Raw genomic sequence first — 21560 nt, forward strand, 5'->3', positions numbered from 1 at the left:
CTGCAGACAGGCCTCATCGCTTTTGTTTACCACATAAGCACTGCCCAGCAACGCAAGTCCTCTGCTGCTTCAAATCCACCTCTCATCCGCCCTGCCTGCACCACTGTGAAGAGCCTGGCTCCATCTTCTGGATAATCTCTTTGGAGATTTTTTTTCCCTTTTCTTTTTATTTTGGCACCAGCAAACTGTCAGATTTTTTTACTTCCTATAGGGTAACTGGATCCTCATTTCCACTTTGGACAATACCCTACAAGGAAATATCAACAAATTACAGAGAAAATACAACTGCACTATAAGTCGTGATTTCCTTTGTTTTCTTCTTTCATACACATGCTCTTGCCAACTTCTTTTGTATCTTGTTAATGTCCATATCATACAGCTTTACTACATTTCATATGCACATTTGGTGCTGTTATCAATGCAAGTGATGTTGACAAGACACTTCATGTGCTAAGAATTGCTACAGTTCATTACAAGGGTGGCTGACACCGAGTGAGGCAGCAAAGCTATCTTCCACCCTGGCATGTCAGCAAACTGTGACCACACAAGGCAGGATTGCTTGTGGAAGAGACCGACCTGCTCCCCTTCAGCACGCCCCAAACAACAGCCTTTGCCATAAATAATGCTGTTGAGCTGACCAATCAATGCTGGAAAAAAAAAAAAAAAAAAAAGAAAAAAAAGAAAAAAAAGAAAAAAAAGAAAAGAAAAGAAAAGAAAAGAAAAGAAAAGAAAAGAAAAGAAAAGAAAAGAAAAGAAAAGAAAAGAAAAGAAAAGAAAAGAAAAGAAAAGAAAAGAAAAGAAAAGAAAAGAAAAGAAAAGAAAAGAAAAGAAAAGAAAAGAAAAGAAAAGAAAAGAAAAGAAAAGAAAAGCTGAGAGAATATGAGATGGATAGGGAGAAATTATTTTTGAGTGATCTGAATTGGCTCACAGAGAGTTCTGTTGAGTCCCAGAGTTAGCATACAGGATCACTCCCAGCCACTGCTGAAAGACAGAAGTTCTTTAAAAATAATTACACAGTTCTGTTTTCCTTGAGCTTTCCCAATGCTAATATTTTTCCTCACATCTTTACAGCAGTGACACTTAAGTGATTACCGATCACTTAATCTCTTGAAATCTCTATTAAAACATACAGCATCCATCCAAGAACTTCATCTATTTGATGTCTTAACAGTGAAGCGCAGCACAACCACTTCTAGAATTCCAGTTCTCCGACAAAAAAACATGCAGTGACTCCTAGTACAAACATAAAAACTCTGCACAAAATATAAGCTAAGACAAACACTACAGTTACAAAGGCAAATACAGAAGTTCAAAAATGTGAGACTAAAGTTTGTCCATTCAATTCAACATGTTGCCTTGAGTACAAATACTGACAGCATCTACATGACCATACTTAATTTTCAGTAAGACCTCTGACTCATCCAGTGCACTGAGGAGATCCTGCTCTGTGAAGAGAACATTAAATAGCTTTTTGTTTTAAGTTCCCTCTGCAGAGATGAAGCAGGCTTCAGGACAGAGGAATACCACAGGGGCACCAGGCTGCCATCACAAATCATCCTAAAGAAATTCATCATTTACACTCCAAAGTGTCTTCTTCGGGTAAGTTATGACACAAAAAACTGTCTGATCCTACAGGAGTTAATCTTTCCATCTGGATCTGCTTTCACCTTTTACACCTTGCACTTAAACATCTTTCAGATGTCCGCAGAATACAGCTGACATCTACAGATGCCTTTCACTCAGTTTCTTCCACTTCAATCAAAGAACATAAAAAGTTTGTGTGGAAAATTCATTAGCAGCAGCATTGTCCTAGTTCAAAGCAATGGATTATGACATTTGCCTTCAAAACCCTTGGCAAACGAAAGACACCACAGACATTAGTCACCGTTCCAAATGCAGCATTACAGTCACATTTTCTCCTTAAGATGTTGCATAAGCAGTAGCACATTAAACTACTTAACATCCAGACAGGCTCTATCAAATCTTTAATCTTCAGAACATAGAAAGCTGTCAGAGGGTCATGCTAAAAGGCTGCTTGCTTTTTCCTTCAAAGATAAAGCAAATGATCTTCCGGAATACATAAGAGATTATGGATGGAGATCACACAGCATGAGGAATACAGACAGATGGACGTGGGGACAACATGGGACATGGCAATGATGCCACCCCATTCCATGTCCCAGTACTCACTCGATCTACACTTATTCTGCAGGCTACCTGGAACCTGCTTTCAGCACAACAGCTCGATAACCTACAAAAACACATTTTGCAGAAGAGCTTCTTAAAAGTATTCTGTTTGTTTCTTAACTAACCCATCAAATCTTAACACTGCATTTTCAGGAAAGCATTACAAAGCTATATAATCAAGATTTACTTTGTGTTCTCCCCAAAAAGGGGAGATCTGGAGCAAAATAAATGCCAGAAATGGACTCATCAGTCTCAAACTGATGAATTTGTAGTGTTTGTTTTTTTCCCCAACATAAGTTACTGCATCACACAAAGTTATGACTCAACGTTACACCTCAATTATCCCCAAGACTTTAAAGATTTTGAGACAGCAAAGAAAATGCATGAATATTTTTAAACTGACATCCAACATCATGTTTAAATTGCTTGAGGATTTCATTTAAACATTCATAAGACAAAGCCATTACTGTTTCCTACAGACAAATGCTTCAGTGCTGCACAGTATTTCAGTCCGGAATAAAGAATCCCCTACACAGCTAACACAAAAAGATACACATACTATTCAGCTATAATTCAGTTCAACTATAATTTCAAACAGCTATAATTAGTTCCTTCACTCTGACTGATGATCAACAGTCTCAGTGCATTTTATAAATAGCAGTGGAATTTTAAAGCAATTAAATCCCAGTTGATCTAATATGTAGTTCTCTGTGGGTCCTGTATAAATGCAAAGTTTTACTTGTCCATTCATCCAAACTCATCAGGTTTCCCACAACTTCCCCAATGTTTTCTCCTTAGTCTTGACTAACATGAGGAAAAATATCCAGCAGAGCTACTTTCCACTTCCTGACAGTGACTTTACCAACCAAGAAGAGCATTTTGACTTTCACTCCTGGAAAATACGGTCTTTCCAGAGGCTTATTTAGAGATCCTTAAAAGCATTCCATCCTGAGTTAAATCAACTTACCCATATTTAAATAACTCTGGAAAATGGCTACCTTGATTTTTTTTTCATAGAGAAGATTACATTATACTACTGAAGACTGTCTTAATCATTATTTCACCTACTTCCTATGTAACAGCTACTACATTCTTTTTGATGGGATCTGGTAATTTTAGGTAAGCTTCTACTAGAAAATCACAAATAAGGGGCTCTTCAGTCCCACGGAAACCCTACAAATTACTTCCTATGAGAATAACCCAAGGAATATCCTCCCAAGCCATCTGATAGCATTCTCCTTAAAAACTTAAGTGACAGAAGGGGAATATATAATACATGGATAACATACAATCTCTGAATATACTGACATTAGGTAATACAGCTGAGATTTAGCTTGGCTATTCCATTACAACTCTTGCCTCCCAAAGCCTGAGCTGCAACTAGCTCACATCTCACTTTGTCACACATATTCCTTACATTTAGACCTTTTTTTTTTTCCTTGTGAAAATCTGTTCTGCTCTTCTAAACGTTCTGAAAATGCAATTCCTTTCCCAAGAAAATGATCTTGGCATATCTTTACAACAGCTCTGTTTTTCAGCCAAAGCCTTGCGATGTTAACTTTTCTGATACCTACAGTCTGTAAATCATTTCCAGTTCACAGGTGTCACTTTTTCTTAGTACGTATCTTGCTCTGTACAAAAGCATACTCTCTGCAGTTTTCTGGATAATCCCTCCTGCACTTCAGAAATGTGATTCTTCATTTTTAGATTCTCTCAGGAACAAAGGCATTAATTTTCCACAACTATCTTACTTTCCACTTTTTTTCAGTGTATGTAACTTAACCCACCAGATTCAAAACACTCAAAAATTGATATAAGAGGACAATAACTTCAAAGCCTTGTAGACTTGCCTTAGATAGTGAACCTTCTTTCAACAGCTATGCAGATTTACTCATAAAATTAGAAATCAATTTCAGTTCTCAGACTATGGAAGATACTGTAAGAGTTTCAAATTCTACAGGCTTTACAGTTGATAAGGTTCCCTCCCATGAACATTCTTGAAAGCAACATTATTTTAATCCTCATTTCAGAAGAAGAAGAAATCCTGATTACGCACGTAGAGCTTTGGAAGGGTGCTGCTGATGGCTCACAAGTCACTGCAACTAGGAAGGAAAAGTGTAACTTCAAAGTTACCGTTCTGCACGCCAGTTCTGCTTGAGGTTCCACTGTGACTTCCTTTGTTGTAGTCTAGAAAAAAAAATCACTTAAAAGCCACCAGTGAATTCCCCTCCTGCAGAAGCTCAGAATGAACTCATACATGTACAAAACTATTCAGGAGAGTGACAGAATCCTTGGCATCCAAAACTTCCTTGAAAAACCCAACAGAACTGAAGGGAGCTCGGATTTCTTAATTTGCACCTAAGAAAGCCAGGAACTGAGAGGGGCTTGGTTCAGCACCCCTTCACCCTCCCAAAGGGAGAGGAAAAACTGAACACAGAGGTCTTCCTGTACTGTTTGTAATGCAGCAGTCAGCAGGTGTGATGGATTTCAAGCTCCCATCTTGGGCAGCAAAAATTTGCAGATTTTTACAACACAAAAATGCACCACTAAAGTCCGTCTGGAAACATCCCTACATATTCTTCTTCTCCTGCCTAAGATTTTGCCCAATTAGCATCTTTGGAACTGATCCTGGACGGAGAAAGAAGTGGAATAAAAACATCTTGGCTAAGCACTAGCAAAGAAAAGAAACATCCTTCTCCATTTACCATATCATTTGAACTGATCTCCTACTGTTCTACATATTCAGTTAGAAAGAAACAGTACGCAGGTTTACCTCTAGAAGGTATTACTACATCGAGATGAGAACTAGACAAAATGACAAGAGTTACTGCAAGTGCCAGACAGTGGGCAGAAAGAATTCACAGTGAGGATGTGTTAAGACACTGAAGAAAAGAGCTGATATTCTGAATGTAATCAACTTAAGAAATAACTGCAGTAATGGCATCTCCTGATTTCTCAAAAGACACTTCCACTTTTACTGCAGTGAGGTTGACCCAATGGAAGGAAGGGATGCCATTCAGAGGGACCTCAACAGGATTTAAAGGTGGGCCCAGATGAACCGAATGAGGTTCTACATAGCACAGTGCAAGGTTTGGCACTTGGGCTGGAGGAATCCCAGGCATCCATACAGACTGGGAGGAGCGATCCTTGAGAGCAGCCCTGAACAGAAGGACCTGGGGGTCCTGATGGATGAAAAGCTTAACACAAGCCAGCAGTGTGCCTTTACAGCTCGGAAAGTAACTGGTATCCTGGGCTCCATCAGCAGAGGGGTGGCCAGCAGGGACAGGGAGGTGATTATCCCTCTCTACTCTGCTCTTGTGAGGCCACATCTGCAGCACTGGATCCAGGTCTGGGGTCCCCAGTACAAGAAAGACAGGGAGCTGTTGGAGAGGGTCCAGAGGAGCCACAAAGATGATCAGAGGACTGGAGCACCTCCCCTGTGAGGAAAGGCTCAGGGAGCTGGGCTTGTTCAGCGTGGAGAAGAAAAGGCTGCAGTGTGACCTCATTGCAGCCTTTCAGTACCTAAAGGGAGCCTGCAAACAGCAGGGAAATCAACTCTTGAAAGGGTTGGTAACTGCAGGACAAGGGAAAATGGTTTTGATTTGAGAGAGGGAAGATTGAGGTTGGATGTCAGGGGAAGTTCTTTACACAGAGAGTGGTGAGGCGCTGGAACAGCTGCCCAGAGAGGCTGTGATGCCCCGTCCATCCCTGGAGGTGTTCAAGGCTGGGTTGGATGGGGCCCTGGGCAGCCTGGGCTGCTATGAAATGTGGAGGTTGGTGGCCCTGCATGTGGCAGGGGGGTTGGAGATTCGTGATCCTTGAGGTCCCTTCCAACCCTGGCCGATTTGTGATTCTGTAATTTGTTTTTGAATAGCAGCTCTAGTAAACATGCCAAAAGAACACTTATTTTTAAACGCTTTAACTTTAAACACACTAAAAAAAAAAAACAGTCCAAAAAATGTAGATGAATCCCAAAGAACCAGTACCAATTCTTATAATGCTGATAGCTGGATTCTCTTTAAACCTAAGTTTCCTAAGCCTGAAAATACAACCCACTGGCATTTACCATTAAACACCCAATGGCTTCATTCTATTAAATGCAAATTATTTCACTGCTATTAAAAATGTCTTAACATAAAACCACAATAGTTACTACTGTATCAACCATTTCATCACTTGGAAGTAGTGTGTCAATATATTTGTTTGTTTGTTTTCTCTTTCAATCACAACGGAGAAGTGCTGCTCTGGTAGAAATGCCTTTATTTAAAATAATCTGAGGCAGATTTCACCAAAGCTATTTCTACTGGTTAAGTACAACAAAGTCCTTCATTGTCCAGTGAACACTCCGACTGTTTTCCCACGTCAAGGCATCAGTTATTCTACAGCACCAGCTAACATTTTTACTGCAGTCATTCTACCAAGTATGATTTCCAGTGAGAGTAACCACAAAGTAAATTCTCAAGCCTTGGAGTTCAGAATTTCCCTTATAAAAGGGCACTGAGATTTGGTTCACATGATAACAAAGTTATCATAACGTCAACACTGCATGAGTCACCAACTGTCCAACAGTACATGTTTGTCATCATGGGGAATTACCTCATACTAATTCACTATCCCTGCTTTGCACTGTCAAGACACCATTTGTTTTAACACACCAAGACCTCCTCTTGTTGTGATTTAGCTAATGTCACTCTAATTTTATCATAATCACTACTTAGCAGCTCAGTGACCAACAGCCAGTAATGAAAAAGCTATTGTGAACCAGCGGAGGAAGAATGAATGGCTCACAGAACATCTGAGATGTTTCTTCTTATGGAAAAGGTAACACTCAAAGCATCCAGCGATATCACCAAAATCTACTCAACTGTGACCAAAACAGTCTAACAGAAACAAATACTGAAAGCAGCCCTTATGGAAGAGCTTGCCTAATGGAAGGTGCAGTGAAATCGGTAGCGCACAGAAAAGACACAATGACCACTAGAACAAGTCTCAGGTACTATCTATGCACAAGTTCTGGATATTTTAATCATTGAAAACCTCTCCTCTGAATGTACATCAGAGCAGGGAATAGTTTTAAGCTAAAAGAGGGGAGATTTACATTAGCGGTTAGGGAGAAACTTTTTTCTCAGAGGATGGTAAGGCACTGGCACAGGCTGCCCAGAGAGCTGTGCATGCCCCATCCCTGCAGACGTTCAAGGACAGAGTGGATCGGGCCCTGGGCAGCCTGATCTGGTGGGGCAAGCAGCCCACAGCAAGGGGTTGGAAATGGATGGGCTTTGAGGTCACTTCCAACCCAATCATTCTGTGACACCGATCCATCTGGAGAGAAGGATCAGCACAATACCAGCTGTGCAAACACTACACCAATCACTCAGTGTGTCAGAGCTTACTTGGTTCTTTCCATTTGGAAAGTAAAATACCTTATTGATTCCTTACTGTTGTCTACCATCTACTGGTTTTCATCAGGCAACCTGTTCTTTCACCTCTGCCATCTCAAAGCAGTCCATGAGATGCCTTCCCAACAATAAGCCTGCTATGATTTTGCAGCCCATAGACTTCTCTCAAAATTTAAGATCCAGACAACTTCCTGGGGCAAAAGTAATGAGCAGTAGGCATTACACAGAGCCATTTTAATATCTGAACCATTATAAATAATCAGCAAAGTAACAGTAATGTAAGATTAGAATACTGAGCCAAGAGTCAGAAGCTGATACAAAATCCTGCACACAGAAGTTAATTGCTAAAGAGGAACAAAACCTCTCTGGACACCATGCTAACATTTCTACTACAGTTCCTTTTTCCAAGTAAGAATTCATACAGCAAAGCCATCAAGAAGGTGGTTTGTTGGTTTTTTTTACCACTGGAAAAGGGAACCAGGTCGAGCTCCTTCCCTGCCTCTCGGAACCTGGTTGGTTGAGGTGGGATCTCCCTGAATAGTAATTAGCCCAGTGGATCTCAGTGGCACAGTACTGATGTGTTAAGAAGCCACTGACGCAGTTCTAGCCCCCTTTTTCTTCCTGATGGAAAACTATGCAAGGGTTCTCCAGATTACTGCACATTCCCATTACTAGAAGGTCAAAAGAGTTTCTCTAGCTGAACCAGGAAAGAGGAATAGTTATCACAAAGCTACATTCTACAGACCTTCACTCCATGCAAAGAGCTCTGCACAAAGATTTCCAGCAACCAAAGTTTTTGTCATAACTGAATTTAAACAGTCTGAAAGATGGCTGACAAACACCTTCCATAAGGAAGGAAAGATTCTGATCTGCAACATTTTAGTGATCAGCGTCAGGTACCAATAAAATTACTAATTGATAACCTATGAAAATAAAACCAAAACAATTCAGAATAGCATCAGTATCTGCAGAGACTAAGACTGAAGGAAACCAGGGCTTCACACTCATTTAGCAATAGCGGCAGATACTTCTACGCCCAGCTTCGCAAGTTTGGCAAGTCTAGAAATCTAGATGTCATTTGGTCTAGCCACTTAAATCAGAACAAGAAAATCGTCATTTCCGTGACAGCCTCCTCCATCTGTCACACAATCACATCAGTCAACTGCTTCTGCAGCAACGGCCCAGCTCACTGCATTATTCAAGACAAGCAACCCAAAACCTCACAAGCAAGGCTGATGCACAAAACCAGAGGCTCTCACTAATTGCAGCCTGCTTTCCTGCTTACACATCATGCTATGGCTCAGCATTTGACCACCACAAGATAGTTCCTTGGTTTACCAAACCACTCAGAGATGACAAACTCACAGCAAGCATCAATACAACACAGAGAGCCATGGCAGCTAAAATAGCCCCTTATCTTACTGGTGTCCTCTGGGTAAATTATCTGAATTCCTGAAGAAAATACAGGAAAAAAAACTAACTAAACTCCTAACGGAGGCCAAGGGCAAAACTCCCCTTCTGGGACAGGGCTGCTCAGCCTGGTGCAGCACTGCCCTACACAGAGCGGGCACTACAACAGACAACTTTTGATTCCCTGAGAGCAGCCAGGAAGCAGAAAAAAAACAAGATCCTCGTTGAAAATACTGAGGATCTTTTGTGCTGAAGATGGGAAACGGAAAGAATGAGCTCTTGCAGAAGGATGCCCTAAAACTTGGTCAGAAAACCAGGACACAAAGAATAACAAGACACAGAAGCAGCAGCAGAATTGCAGCATTGCAGTGGGAAGGAAGGAGCTGGCCTCCTGATACCTCCTGTACACACACATGTTCATCAGCCTGTTTGGTGTAACCAGCCTGTGGGTCCTGCAGTAGCAGAGAATGCTGTTTTGAGGGTAATTAAGAACATACCAGCTCATAAACATTATTCTTACACACCTGTTCATCTGGAAAAAAAAAGCCTAGGGGAAAAAAAGATAACTAGAAATGAAAGAAACAAGAAAATTAGGGGGGAAAAAAAATCCAGAAAAAAAGCTCACAAATTTGAGCCACAATAAAGAAAATCCAGAAAATAAAATGATTTGCGTCCGTCTTTGTAATACAGTGACAGCGGTTAGCAGTATATTTCAAGTGTACACAAATCACAAATAAAAGTATAAGAGGCAGGATTTTGCCAGATCCTTTTTGCTGGAGGCCAGGAGGAACACTGGTCAACAAGAGGTAAGATCCATTTCTGAGCCATGTGTAGGCCTATTTAAATCCTTACTATAGGTAGAGATAATAAAATAGAAAAGTCTTGGTCTTTAAAACATAAGCTAAGCAATGCCGTCTCTTGCAACCGTGCCTTAGGGAAAGAGTTGCAATAAAGGAAAGTTAACTTAGAGTCCTGTTGAGCATCGCTGGGGAAACAACTGAAGAAAACAGCAAAGATGGCAAAAAGATACTAGGATGATTCAGAGGCTTCAATGATTCAGCCAAATACTTCAGCTTTGCCCCCTGAATTCTGCACTGCAGAATTTCTTTGACCTCATTCACCAAATGGTGCTGGAAATCCATACAAACACCTTCCATCCATCTTCTGATAGTGCTTCAGTACTGCCATCATCACTTCAAGAAACTGAGGACAGCCCAAAAAATTATGCATCTTGAGAGCTACAAACCTGGTGCCAAGAAACTGTTAAATACTTGAACACAAATGCCAAACATAATCAGAGAGAGAGATGACCGAATATTCTGCTTTTGTATTTGTATACAGGCATCATAAAAGGATGTTACATCCAGTAACGCACACGGGGCTACATTTGTAACTCAGCAAGCTGAGGTCTTGAATCATTGCTTCATGCTCCATAGCACTTCATCAATGAAATCATGTTTCAGAACAAGTTTCCTCCTTCAACAAAAAGGAAAAAAAATCTTACAGAAAATAATACAACCTGCAAATGAAAAAACTCCAAGACCAGTGGAAGTGATGGAGGAACTGGGAATCTGCAAGAAAGGGATGGAGCACTACAGACAAAACCCACGGCCAACCATGCTACGCTGCTGCTCCGGTAGAGCTTTCCAACGTGGCTGCTGCTCATCTCTAACACCAACCCAAGACTCCATACAGGAAGTTCCTCAGACCATTTCTAATTACCCTCCAAAACAGAGGAAAAAAAAAAATCCTAAATTCCACTCTGATTGTGGAGGTCGGCTTCTCTTTATCTTATAATCACAGAGAATGGCGCACAGGACTTCAAAGTTTTCACACTGTTTTTGTTAACTGCCATCTCACTTAAGCCTCTAATTTACAAGTTAGTTTTAATAAAGACATAGCAAGGCTTAGATAACAACAACATTTCTGCAGCAGTACTGACAACCCGTCCCCTTTTTCAGGAATAGCTTTTCATTTGAAACAATAAAAAAGGGGAAAATTAAGTTAAGACACCAGTAAAAGCACGAAAAACTGGTTTTGACTGCAGTAATACAGCCAACGCAGCTACCAGCCTCCTGTTTATCAGTGCTGCAATTACATTAATGTGCTGGGATAACTGTGAAGCACTGGGGACAGCTCCAGTGATGGCATCTCACTTTACAAAACCACATTCATCATGTTCTGGACAGGACCACTGAGCCCAGCCGTGCCCTCACAGACTGGCAAAAAACTTAACAAGGTTGGGAAGCAGAGCAAAGAGAAGGAGAATGTCCTGTGGGACAAATACTGGCACCCAAGGGCTGGCAGCACAACCAAACCAAAGTTCTCCCACCAAACTCAACAAGCGGTGCACAGGAACAGGCTGTTCCTGAGTGCCGTAAGGCAAGCTGTAGGGGAAGAAGACCAGTGTGGATGAGCCAAAAACTACTGCTGAGACTCCAGAAGAAAAAGAGAGAGTCCATGAATAAGGGACAGGCTGCTTGGGGAGACTATGAGAAGTTGCTAAGGTATGCAGGGAAGAAGTTAGGAGGGCAAAAGCCCAACTTGAACTCAGATTCGCCACTGCAGTAAAGGAGAATAAGAAATCCTTTTATAAATATATCAATGGTAAGAGAAGAACCAAGGAGAATTTCCATCCTTTGCTTGATGCAGCAAGGAATGTGACCACTGAGGATAAGGAGAAGGTTGAGGTCCTCAGCACCTTCTTTACATCTGCCTTTAATAAGCAGATCAGTTATCATCAGGGCACTTTACACCCTGATCTGGAAGTCTGGAATGGAAGGCACAACATACCCCCAGTGATTCAGATGGAGACACAGAACTCCTCCTCTGTCTCCTCTGTCACAAGTCCATGGGACCGGGCGGGTTCCATCCCAGGGTGCAGAGGGAGCTGGCAGGGGTGACTGCTGAGCTGCTCTCGGCCATCCACCAGCGCTTCTGGTTGTCTGGAGAGGTCCCAGAGGATCGGAGGCTTGCCGATGTGACTCCCGTCTACAAGAAGGGCTGTAAGGAGGATCCAGGGAACTACAGGCCTGTCAGCCTGACCTCGGTTACCAGGGAAAGTTACGGAGCAAATCATCTTGGGTGAGATCACAAGGCACGTGCGTGGCATCCAGGGCATCAGGCACAGCCAGCAACAAAACTGGTGAGGGGTCTGGAGCACAAATGTTATTGGAGGAGGAGTGGCTGAAGGAGCTGGGACTGTTCAGTCTGGAGAAGAGGAGGCTCAGAGGAGACCTCACTGCACTGTACAACTTCCTGAAGGAGGTTGTGATGAGGAGGGGTTTGGCCTCTTCTCCAGGCAACAAACAGAACCCTATGGGCAGGACACCTATCCACCAGGGAAATGTGCTGAATGGCATCAATCCCGGCAGACACTTGGCACTTTGGTCAATCTGAGCTCATTTTCTGGAATAACAGCACCCATCAGTACAGGTTAGGGGCTGACCTGCTGGAAAGGAGCTCTGTGGAGAAGACCCCGGGTGCCCTTGTGGACAGCAGGTTGGCCATGAACCAGCAATGATTTCATCACTGTTCATAAATATTTAAGTGTGAGTGTCAAATGGATGGGGCCAGGCTCTTCCTGGTGGTTCCCACAGACATGATAAAGAGCAATAGGCACAAAGCAGAACAAAGTTCCATATAACCTTGAGAAAGAAATTCTTTACTTTGAAGGCGTTGGAACAATACAACAGGCTGCTCAGATAGGTTGTGTGGTCTCCATCTTTGGAAATATTCAAAACTTACCTGGATGCTTTCTTGTGCAACTTACTCTATGGAACCTGATTTAGCAGGAAGTTGGAGACAGGGATCTCTAGAGGTCTCTTCCAACCCCAATGATTCCAGGAAGAAAAGTCCACTCCAGACCATACAAAGTAAAGATACTACTTCCTCTCCGTAGTTTAAGAGCAATAGTATCATTAAAGACATCATAACTAACTGTCCAGGAAGGAAAAATCTTCATTCCAACCGCCACATTATTAAACAAATCTGTTTGTGTTCTCTATCATAACAAGAAAGCCCCTTAAAGCCCTTAAAGCCCCCTTTTTTCCAGCAATCTCATTTCCTGCTCTTGTAGTAGGAAGTCTAGCAGTAACCAGAACCCAGCCCCAGAATACTGAAATAAGGCTTTTAGAGCAGGCAGGCCACTGCTTGGGTACGAAAATAAGCCTGGGAACAAAGGTCTGCCACTGTGAAGGTGCAGCTTTCCTCCTGGAGGACACGTTTATAGGCAGCTATGACTGCAGTTCCAAGTGCACACTGTCTTCACCTCACTGATAGCAAAGGAAATCCTCCACCCAGCTGAGCAAAGCCCCCTTTTCCCTGCCTCCCAGTCAAGCATCTCCTTGAGGTAACGGAATCTCTCCTAACGACATCCCTATAACACATGCACCAAACAGCAGAAACACAAGCACGACCAAAGCTGTCAGTGTGTAGGGACGCACTACTGAAACGCTGTGACCTCTCCCAGCTGCAAACCAGATGAAAGGCACCGCATGCTCAACAGCAGCCTCTCCCTGGTCCACACGCTCGCTTACTCCCAGTAGCAGCAGGCAATCTTCAGATGTTATCACACAGTGACACAGTATCTTCTGTTGGAGAGGCTCTGAAACTAAGCACTGAAGATGTTGCAGGTCAAGGTCAAGTTCCACTGACGGTCACTTGCAAAGGATCTGTCTCGCCAGTTCTAACGTTCCGCAGATCATATTTGTTTTCAGGTATTAAATGATCACATGAACAAACGCACAAATTACAGACGTATGTCCTGAGAACTTCCCTAACAGAAAGGTGCAGGAACACCTTTGCTGTCCAATACTGCACTTCACTGTCAGGAAACCACACTGAAGTGCCAGCAGGTCTCCCCAGTTAGTGCAGTCAGCACAGTCACGCACTGCCCAGCAGTCACTGCTAAACCCATCTGCAGGCATCAGAGCACGGACACAACAGCCAGGTGCTCGGTACACTGCACTGTTTCATCATAAGGCTATAATTAAGATAGTAAACTCCATGCAAGCATTCCTCTGTCTTTAGGCTGATCCTACTGGACAGAAGTCATCCAGAAATGAATTTCCAACGTGACAAGCAGCATTGACAGGCAGCGGAATATACCTGAACTGGAAAAACAAACAAACAAACCTCTCTACAGCAGAGAGAATCTCTGCTAAGAGCTTGAGCACAGCCCCCCACCCCACAATTAGCCTGCCTGTAGCAACATGCTATGGAGAAAGCTGAGAAGGACAAGGGGACAGCTAAGCACAAGCCACACCACAGGGAGCCACGAATGTGTTTCCAGGTGCAGCTCTCAAATAAACTGGAGTTTTAATGAAAGAATAAATTACATGAGTGGCATTTGTGTCTAAACAAGGACTGCTCTTGAAAATTATCAAACATTAATGGAAAGCACTGCACAAATACTTCATCTATTCACAAAGGTGCAATACTCCGTCATAACGAGACACAAACTTGGAAACAACACAAGGGCATTTGTATCTGCATTGCAGACTGAACTTCAGGAAAAAAAGGGATTCCAACCTTTAGTTCCCTCAAGTTTTGCCATGACAACCTACGGCAAAAAAGGGGGAAATTCTGAACCAGCTTCCCGGTTTATTTATAGATGAAAACTGTTTCAAGTTCTCTTCCTTCCTTCCACAGGAAGGAGCCATGGGCACCTTCAGCAGACTGCAGGCAGCAGCAGGAGCTGCTGAACTCAGCATGCCCATCGCGGCCGTGCAGCATGGAGGATCCCAGGAGCCACTCGAAAGAGGACACTCACCTGCCTTTGAAAGAGGGAAATAACCAACGGTCTGCACGGATTAATTTACTTCTTCCAGAAACAGGGTATCACAGTCTGTACCCATCCTCCATAGATTAAACCGCAAACATACGACCCGGAATCGCCGCTCCTTCCCACCCGAGCACGTGAGCGCTGCGCACCAAGGGCAGCGCGTCTGTCCGAGCAGCGCCTGCGGATGGCAGGCGGTCACAGAGCCGACACACGGCAGCACGGGGCCGGGGGGCTGGAAAGGATCTCTGCGCATCTGCAGATCCCCCACCAAAGCCGCGCCGTAGCAGGTGCCTACCGGCAGGTCGCACGGCTAGCGTCCCGGAGAAGGAGATTCCCCCATCCCTGCGGGCAGCGACGAGCCGGAACGGACAGGGGAAGAACACTGCCACGGCTGTCCTTTCTCACGTTGAAGAGCTCTGCACAGAACCGCACCGAGGCGAAAAACGATTCGCTTCGGATCTCAGACCTCGACGGGCAGCGAAGGCAGCGCCCAGCGCCGATCCGCCGGGCCGGGCAGCGCGGGGCGTCCGAGCGGCAGCGGAGCGGTGAGACCGGCAGCGCGGGGCCACGGCCGAACCGCCGAACCGACCAGCAGACCGAAGAACCGCCGAACCGACCAGCAGAACCGAAGAACCGAACCGCCGAACCGCCGCCCAGCGCCGAGCGGAGGCGGAGGAAGGGAGCGGCGCTGCAGGGCCGCACTCAGACACGGCCCCGCGCACGGCCTTGCGGCAATCGGGGCCGGGCGGCGGTGCCGAAGCCCCCGGCACGACCCGGGCACGGCCGCGGGAAGCGGGGCGAGGCCGGAGCCGCTCCCGCGCCCCTCTCCGGGCGCCGCGGCGGAGGCACCGCGCCCCAGCACCGCGCCGCCCCGAAGCTCGGCCGCCGCCGCTCCGCTCTCACCTTCTGACAGCTCCAGCTCCAGCTCCGCCAGGCTCTCGCGCACCTCGGGCGGCAGCGGCACCGCGTCCAGCGAGCAGCCGCCCCGCTCGGCCGCCATAGCGCGGGCCCGCCGCGGCCGCCGCCCAGCACCGCCTCCGGCGGGAGCGGCAGGAAGGGGAGCTCCCGGCCCGACCTCACCGCGCAGCCGCCGGGCCCGGCCCGGGCAGCGCCTCCCAGCGGCCGGCAGCGCCGGACGGAGCGGCGCCGCGGCGGAAAGGCGAGGGGCGGCTCCGCGCGAGGACGGGACGGGGCTGCACAGCGCAGCCGGAGCGGCCCCACCGCGCGCGTTCGCCCCTGGCCGTCCTCGGTGAGCGGGAGCTCTGCGGGGTGGCGGAGGAGCCTCGGTCGGTTCTGAAATCGGGACCCCGCTGTGCCAAGCTGTGCTGCGCGCGCGGCCCTGGGGCTGACCTGCCGCAGTGCTCTGCGCTATGGCACACAGCGCCGGTAAGGAAATACCGAGCGTTCTGTACGCGGCAAAATAGCGCTCGGACCGTTTCCGGTCTCGTCCACCCCTCCAGAGCAGTGAATCTCCCGGACGATGGATTGCTTACGGCACAGACAGATGTGCCAGCGTACCTCAGGCACTTCACTCATTGCAAAGAGCAGAAGCAATCCTCATGTCGTGCCACCCCACTACCAGCAGAGCACGTAGACAGCACACGCCCCCAGATTGACCTTTGTAAAGGTGGGCCGGCTGTCTGCCCAAAGAGTTGGGCGTCAGACCTCACCGTTCACTGGGAGTTCCAGCATCGCTGCTGCCGCTGCCTACCAGCCCCTCCCGGCCACCGTGTGCAGGGATGGCTCTGTACACGTGGACCAAGCCCCTGTCTCACACGTGTGTCTGTGCCCAGCCCATGATGCTTAACTTACAGAGCGTGGTGCACGGCAGAGATAAAAAAAAGCAGCACCGAACTGCTGCAGAGCCAGGTCCTGACGGCCCTCCTACACCCAAAGGAAAAATGCAAAGTGCGATTCACGTGCAAACATGAAATTATGGATTTTATTCAGTGTCAGCTGTGAACGCCTGTCTGGAGATGCATACTGTGTGTAGCAGAATACAACCTGATGCTGTGTTAAGGACACCATTAACATTCAGGGCATATTTTGACAGATCTGCCTAAAGGCCCCGGAACCAGAACGAAAGGAATCTGCCATGCTCATGGATCTGTATAAACTTGCTCTGTCAATTCACGTGGTTAGAACTTTGCAGAAGCCACCTTACTCTCCAGGCTTTCACACCAAATCAGGTATTGTTTGTTCATGCACAGGTGCCTCTGGAGCAGTCAGCCTGCAGGGACAAGGGAGGCACTCAAAGGCTTTGCCCATGGCAGAGCTGTGGGATAGGGCACCCAGATGCAGAATGACACCCATCAGCACTCATCAGCAAGCCACATTGCCCAAGGGCAGCTTTGCCTCTCAGAGCTGTAGGTGTGAGCCTGAACTGCAGCATCCTGTGTTCCTGTGACCCCAGAATGCAGCACTAGCTGCTCCAACCAGTGAAGAACAAAAACACACTGCCTTGTTGGGGACAGCACTTCCTCACAACAGCCAGAAGCATGGGCTAAGGACAAAAGTGGTCAGGGCAGGATCAGCCCAGCAGTGCCAGGACTCTGGGCAAGAATACATCTTCCAAGGGCTGGCACCAGAGCTCCAAAGCCACACCTGCAAGTGACACAGAAGCTCCTGGCATGAACTGAGGAAGACTGATGTTCTCTAGCAATGTCAAATGTATCATGGATATAGACACCATGTTAAGGGTGCCAGGGAAAATCCTGCTGAGCACGGTGTCGGAGTTTCCATGTGAGAAAGTCACCACAGCTGTTGATCTTAGGGATATAAACAAGATCAGTAATTGCAATAAAGTTAGCTCTTTTCTTTTTCTAAATTTCTATTAGGTCAAGGTCAGTCATAGAAGAATCCAAGGAGTGGCTTGATACTGAAATGGAATGTGATGAGGAAGACTGAGGGAAACAAGTCCTATTTATTGCAAAGCCAAAAAAGCAAATCTTGAAATCCCAGAAGGCAATGTGTCTTAAAGATGATTTGGGAGAGTTTTTTTAGCTGCTGTTAGTTAACAATCTTGCAGAAAATCCTAAAACACAGATAATAAGAAAAAAAAAGAAAAAAGAAAAAATTGTAAGGTGAAAACAAATAACTATATGCTGTAAGAGCTCACTAATAAAATGTGATTTTAATAACTTTTTTTTTTTTTTTTTACAAGGAATCCAGCTATACACTATAGAAAAATAAACACCGAACAGACTCTTTGCAATTGACAGTACAGTGACACAGGCACACTTCAGCTGTCAACATACCAGTAATTCTGCATGAGAATGTAAAACATTGCTCTTAGTGGAAAGAAATTTCCTCTTATAGTACTGAAGTATAATAAAAAGTCATGAAATTCTGATGCAAAAGCACTGCCCTTTATTTAGTTGCACAGGAGATGACAAGTGCTCCATTCACCAGGGAATAACTCAGAAGGAAGCAATAACTTGGCGGTTTCACAGCACAGATTTCAGAAGCATTCTGATCACTTTTTCATGTTTCTCTGGCAAGGCAGGCCTGGAACTTGTCCTAAATTTAAATAAAACAAATGGGTATTAGAAAAGTGCTTGTGCTATGCTAAACAGGGTGCAGTTAGCAGCATGTTATTTCCTCCATATACTTCACATGAGCTACACTGAAAGCAATTACCATCTTCATGATCACCCAGGAACCTGAAAGCTTACCGCCCTGTCAAAGCAAACATTCACACGTTAAGACCAACGCTCACTCAAAGAGCACGCAGAGAGCAATGGATTGCTTCTTCAACTGACTGCTGTTGTGATGATCCCACCTGCACTCTGCTGCTGTTCAAGCTGTTGTATCTGTGGGGTGATGTAAAGTGCAGCAACCTCACGTTACTCAGAGCTCTGTTCTGAAGCTTCATGTATGGTGCTGCAACTCCCCACAGCGTCATTCTGGTACCATGAACGTCCTCCAACCATTATGCATTGTACTCAGTTAAGTGCTCCACACTTAGCACCTCATCCTGTGAAATACTGCAGGTTTCAATTCTAACATCTGATTATCCACATCTGCCATAAACAAAGTACTTCGGAAAACAAAAAACAAAGGTCATAATGTTAAGGTTTCTAGGAAAAATGCTGCCAAGGGTGCTAGTTTCCACATAGAAGTGCCACAGTGTAGCCGTTGACTTTAAGGATAAAAGATCAGGATTTGTAAAATTATTTGTAAAAATTATTATTTTTTAACCTTTTAAACCTTAAAAACAAAAAAAAGTATTTGGTGAAGTCAGCCAGAAAAACAATGTCTTGGACTTTCCCCAGAGCTGTTATCCAGCTGTACCATGCTCCTATGAACTCTGGCAAAGCCAAAATCTTCTCTCAAGAGAAACACACATGGTTTTCAAGTTTAAGTTGTCAAGGTTAACTCTGAGGGTGTGTTAGGATTGTACCACACGATCTTAAGAATCTGCCTCAGAAGTTAGTTTTAAAGTCGTTATTTTTCCAAATGCAGAAATATATACAAACCATTACTGATACCTTTGCTGGGTCAGCAACTGAATGCCTGCCCCACCCTCCACAAACATCTCCATAGAGATGATCTATCTGCTGATGACAGAGATCAAGGAAGTGGCAGTAAGAGCATCAGTGACTGTCACAGAGCTCTGCAGTTTCAGTCAAGTATGTTTTTTTCTTCCTCACCTCAGCCCAACCAACATCTTGGTGCAAAAGCCGCAAGACAGTTATAAGATACAGGCAATGCCTGGGAAACAGCGTTGACAAAGGTTATGAGTAGTGAAAGAAACATGTAGGTGTGCATATGCAATTTGCAGAAGGATCAAAGTGGCCCACCCCTAGTGCCATGACATCTGCACAGTAAAATCTGTTCAGCTTTTGGCTGAGTGTATGGGTAACTAAGGAAGGTGCTGGTAGGAGGAAATAAACATTTCTTGCCGAGAGATCGATGACCGCAGTGACCCACAAGTAGTCTCAGGAGGTAAACAAGAGATTTGGGGACGAGCATCTAAAACATAGGGAAAGAATCAGCAACAGCAGTCTAAAGGAAAAACAGTCCGACAAAAACATCCATGGCATTATCTGATTTGATCACCCATACAAGCTCAGACCAGAAAACTCAATAACAAACTTGGATGGGGAAAGTAAGTTTTGGGGAAGGTGTTCCAAAGATCCCAGAGGAATGGCTGCCCAGATGCCTCTCCAATGCATAGGGCTCACTGGAGCCAGGAGGAGGCAACCCAGCCTCATGTGTTTTTTAGCCTGAGAAAAATATGGTTGCCTCCTTGGGGTTTTCTTGGTATTTTCATTTTTTATCTGATACGGAACAACAGGAAGTGATAAATGAAGGAAGTAGGATAGTTCATGTTGCAGAGGAGGCCATACTCAGCTATTACAATGACATCACAGTGACTGAATTTAAAGCAAGTTATTTCCATACATTTCATTTAAACTGCAGAACTTGCTTATTTGACTTGATTACAGGAGGGGAAAAATGGCACGGAAATCATTCACTCTTATCTCAGGAGAATTTCACTGAAGTTACTCTGAGAAATGATGTACTTGGACTAATTTGAGGCACGACGTTTCAGAGACTTAATTTTTTTCTCCTCCCACACATAAAATAAATCTTTCAACAAAGTGATGCTTTTTACATTCTATAAGCATTACAGACAATATGCATGCAAACCCATGCAAAAAGGACCCTAGGCTGCTCACAACTCTGAGTGCAGCAGTGCTCCTCTTACCTGACTGCACCCCTCCTAGTCTTTGCTGGATAATCTCCAAGCGGTGGATGTATTCTGTAAGTGATCGTTCAGGATCCTGAGTAGGCACAGGTGACTTTTCTGAAGTGGATGGAGGCAATCTTAAAAAAGAAAAAGTTGGGTTTTTTCCCCTCACGCCACACTCCAATTTATACTCATACAGACAGTAACTCAGTGCAAAGCAAACTCAAATATCAACAGACACGACCAAAAACTTCCACATAGCTAGATTGAAAAAAAACACAGTAGGCAGTCGTGTTTACAGAAGAAACAAAAGAAAGGATGTTTTGGAAAGAGCTGGAGTACCTGCGAGTCTCACTCTCCTGATAAGCAACCAAAAGTTCCTCTAAGAAAGCTGCAGTCAGAAGTAAATGCAAATGGCTGGATAAACCCAATTCTATGGAGATGAGTGTGCTGCATCCAAGTGTGTAGCAGGTTAAAGTCTACTTGGAAGGACAAGGCTGAAAAAGCTTAAATCACATACTGTGACTGTATTGCTACATTATTAATAGTTTAAAAAACTAAAAATAGAAACATACTTCTGGGGGAACATTCTATGCAAACACACTGCTACCCTGGAGTTGGGAGGTCTTCCCTTTATTTTTTTTATATAATGGAATGCAGTTCCTATCACTCCCTTCCTTCTGTTCATCTCTGCCAGGAAATGCTTCTCACATCCACATTTTTGATTTTAGCTATCACTAACCCAGTCACACAGAGTGAAAAGGATCTACAATGATTATTTTCCCGTTTCATATTTCATACAATACAGATGATGTCTCAGTAGTAAGCTGCCTGTGCTTCTGTCTATGAGATCCTCATACATGTTGTGAGAGAGGGCTGGGATGGAGTAGGAATTTAGGCTTATGGTAATGCTTGCAGGTCTCCAATTCTCCGCTAAATTCTATGCAAAACAGAGTCCTACCTGTCCTTCCCGAGGAGCACTGCCCTGTCTTGTTCCCCAAACCAGCCAGCAGGGTTACAAAATAAAATGAAATGTAAAACAATTTGCACCTTCTGTTGTCTTTGGGTAATACTCATTCACCACAGC

At 44.7% G+C, this 21560-nt stretch overlaps 2 protein-coding genes and 1 long non-coding RNA gene across 14 annotated transcripts in view; 1 reads left to right on the top strand and 2 right to left on the bottom strand.

Moving 5' to 3' along the window:
- Nucleotides 1-15820, bottom strand: part of DIP2A (disco interacting protein 2 homolog A) — a 102606-nt gene extending 86786 nt beyond the window's left edge. For 2 of the 3 annotated variants that reach the window (XM_052674528.1, XM_052674527.1), the window contains exon 1: nt 15682-15819. In XM_052674528.1, the coding sequence (XP_052530488.1) occupies nt 15682-15778 (97 nt within the window). In that variant the 5' untranslated portion in view covers nt 15779-15819. Of the gene's footprint in view, nt 1-15681 lie in introns of all 3 variants that reach the window. The other variant, XR_008204546.1, reaches the window with a different exon arrangement.
- A 221-nt stretch (nt 15821-16041) lies between these two features.
- LOC128076653 (uncharacterized) lies at nt 16042-18004 on the top strand. The gene is made up of 2 exons (XR_008204569.1): nt 16042-16164; nt 16832-18004. It is a non-coding gene; the product is annotated as an uncharacterized LOC128076653 (long non-coding RNA).
- Nucleotides 18005-18124: 120 nt separating this feature from the next.
- The window catches only part of PCNT (pericentrin), a 94701-nt gene continuing 91265 nt past the window's right edge, over nt 18125-21560 (bottom strand). For all 10 annotated transcript variants that reach the window (XM_052674521.1, XM_052674518.1, XM_052674522.1 and 7 more), the window contains 2 exons: nt 20492-20610; nt 18125-18297 (listed from right to left, as the gene is read on the bottom strand). In XM_052674521.1, the coding sequence (XP_052530481.1) occupies nt 18254-18297; nt 20492-20610 (163 nt within the window). In that variant the 3' untranslated portion in view covers nt 18125-18253. The remainder of the gene's footprint in view (nt 18298-20491; nt 20611-21560) is intronic.

This window comes from Tympanuchus pallidicinctus, unplaced genomic scaffold, assembly GCF_026119805.1.
Source record: "Tympanuchus pallidicinctus isolate F22 unplaced genomic scaffold, pur_lepc_1.0 scaffold15, whole genome shotgun sequence".
Lineage (NCBI taxonomy): Eukaryota > Metazoa > Chordata > Aves > Galliformes > Phasianidae > Tympanuchus > Tympanuchus pallidicinctus.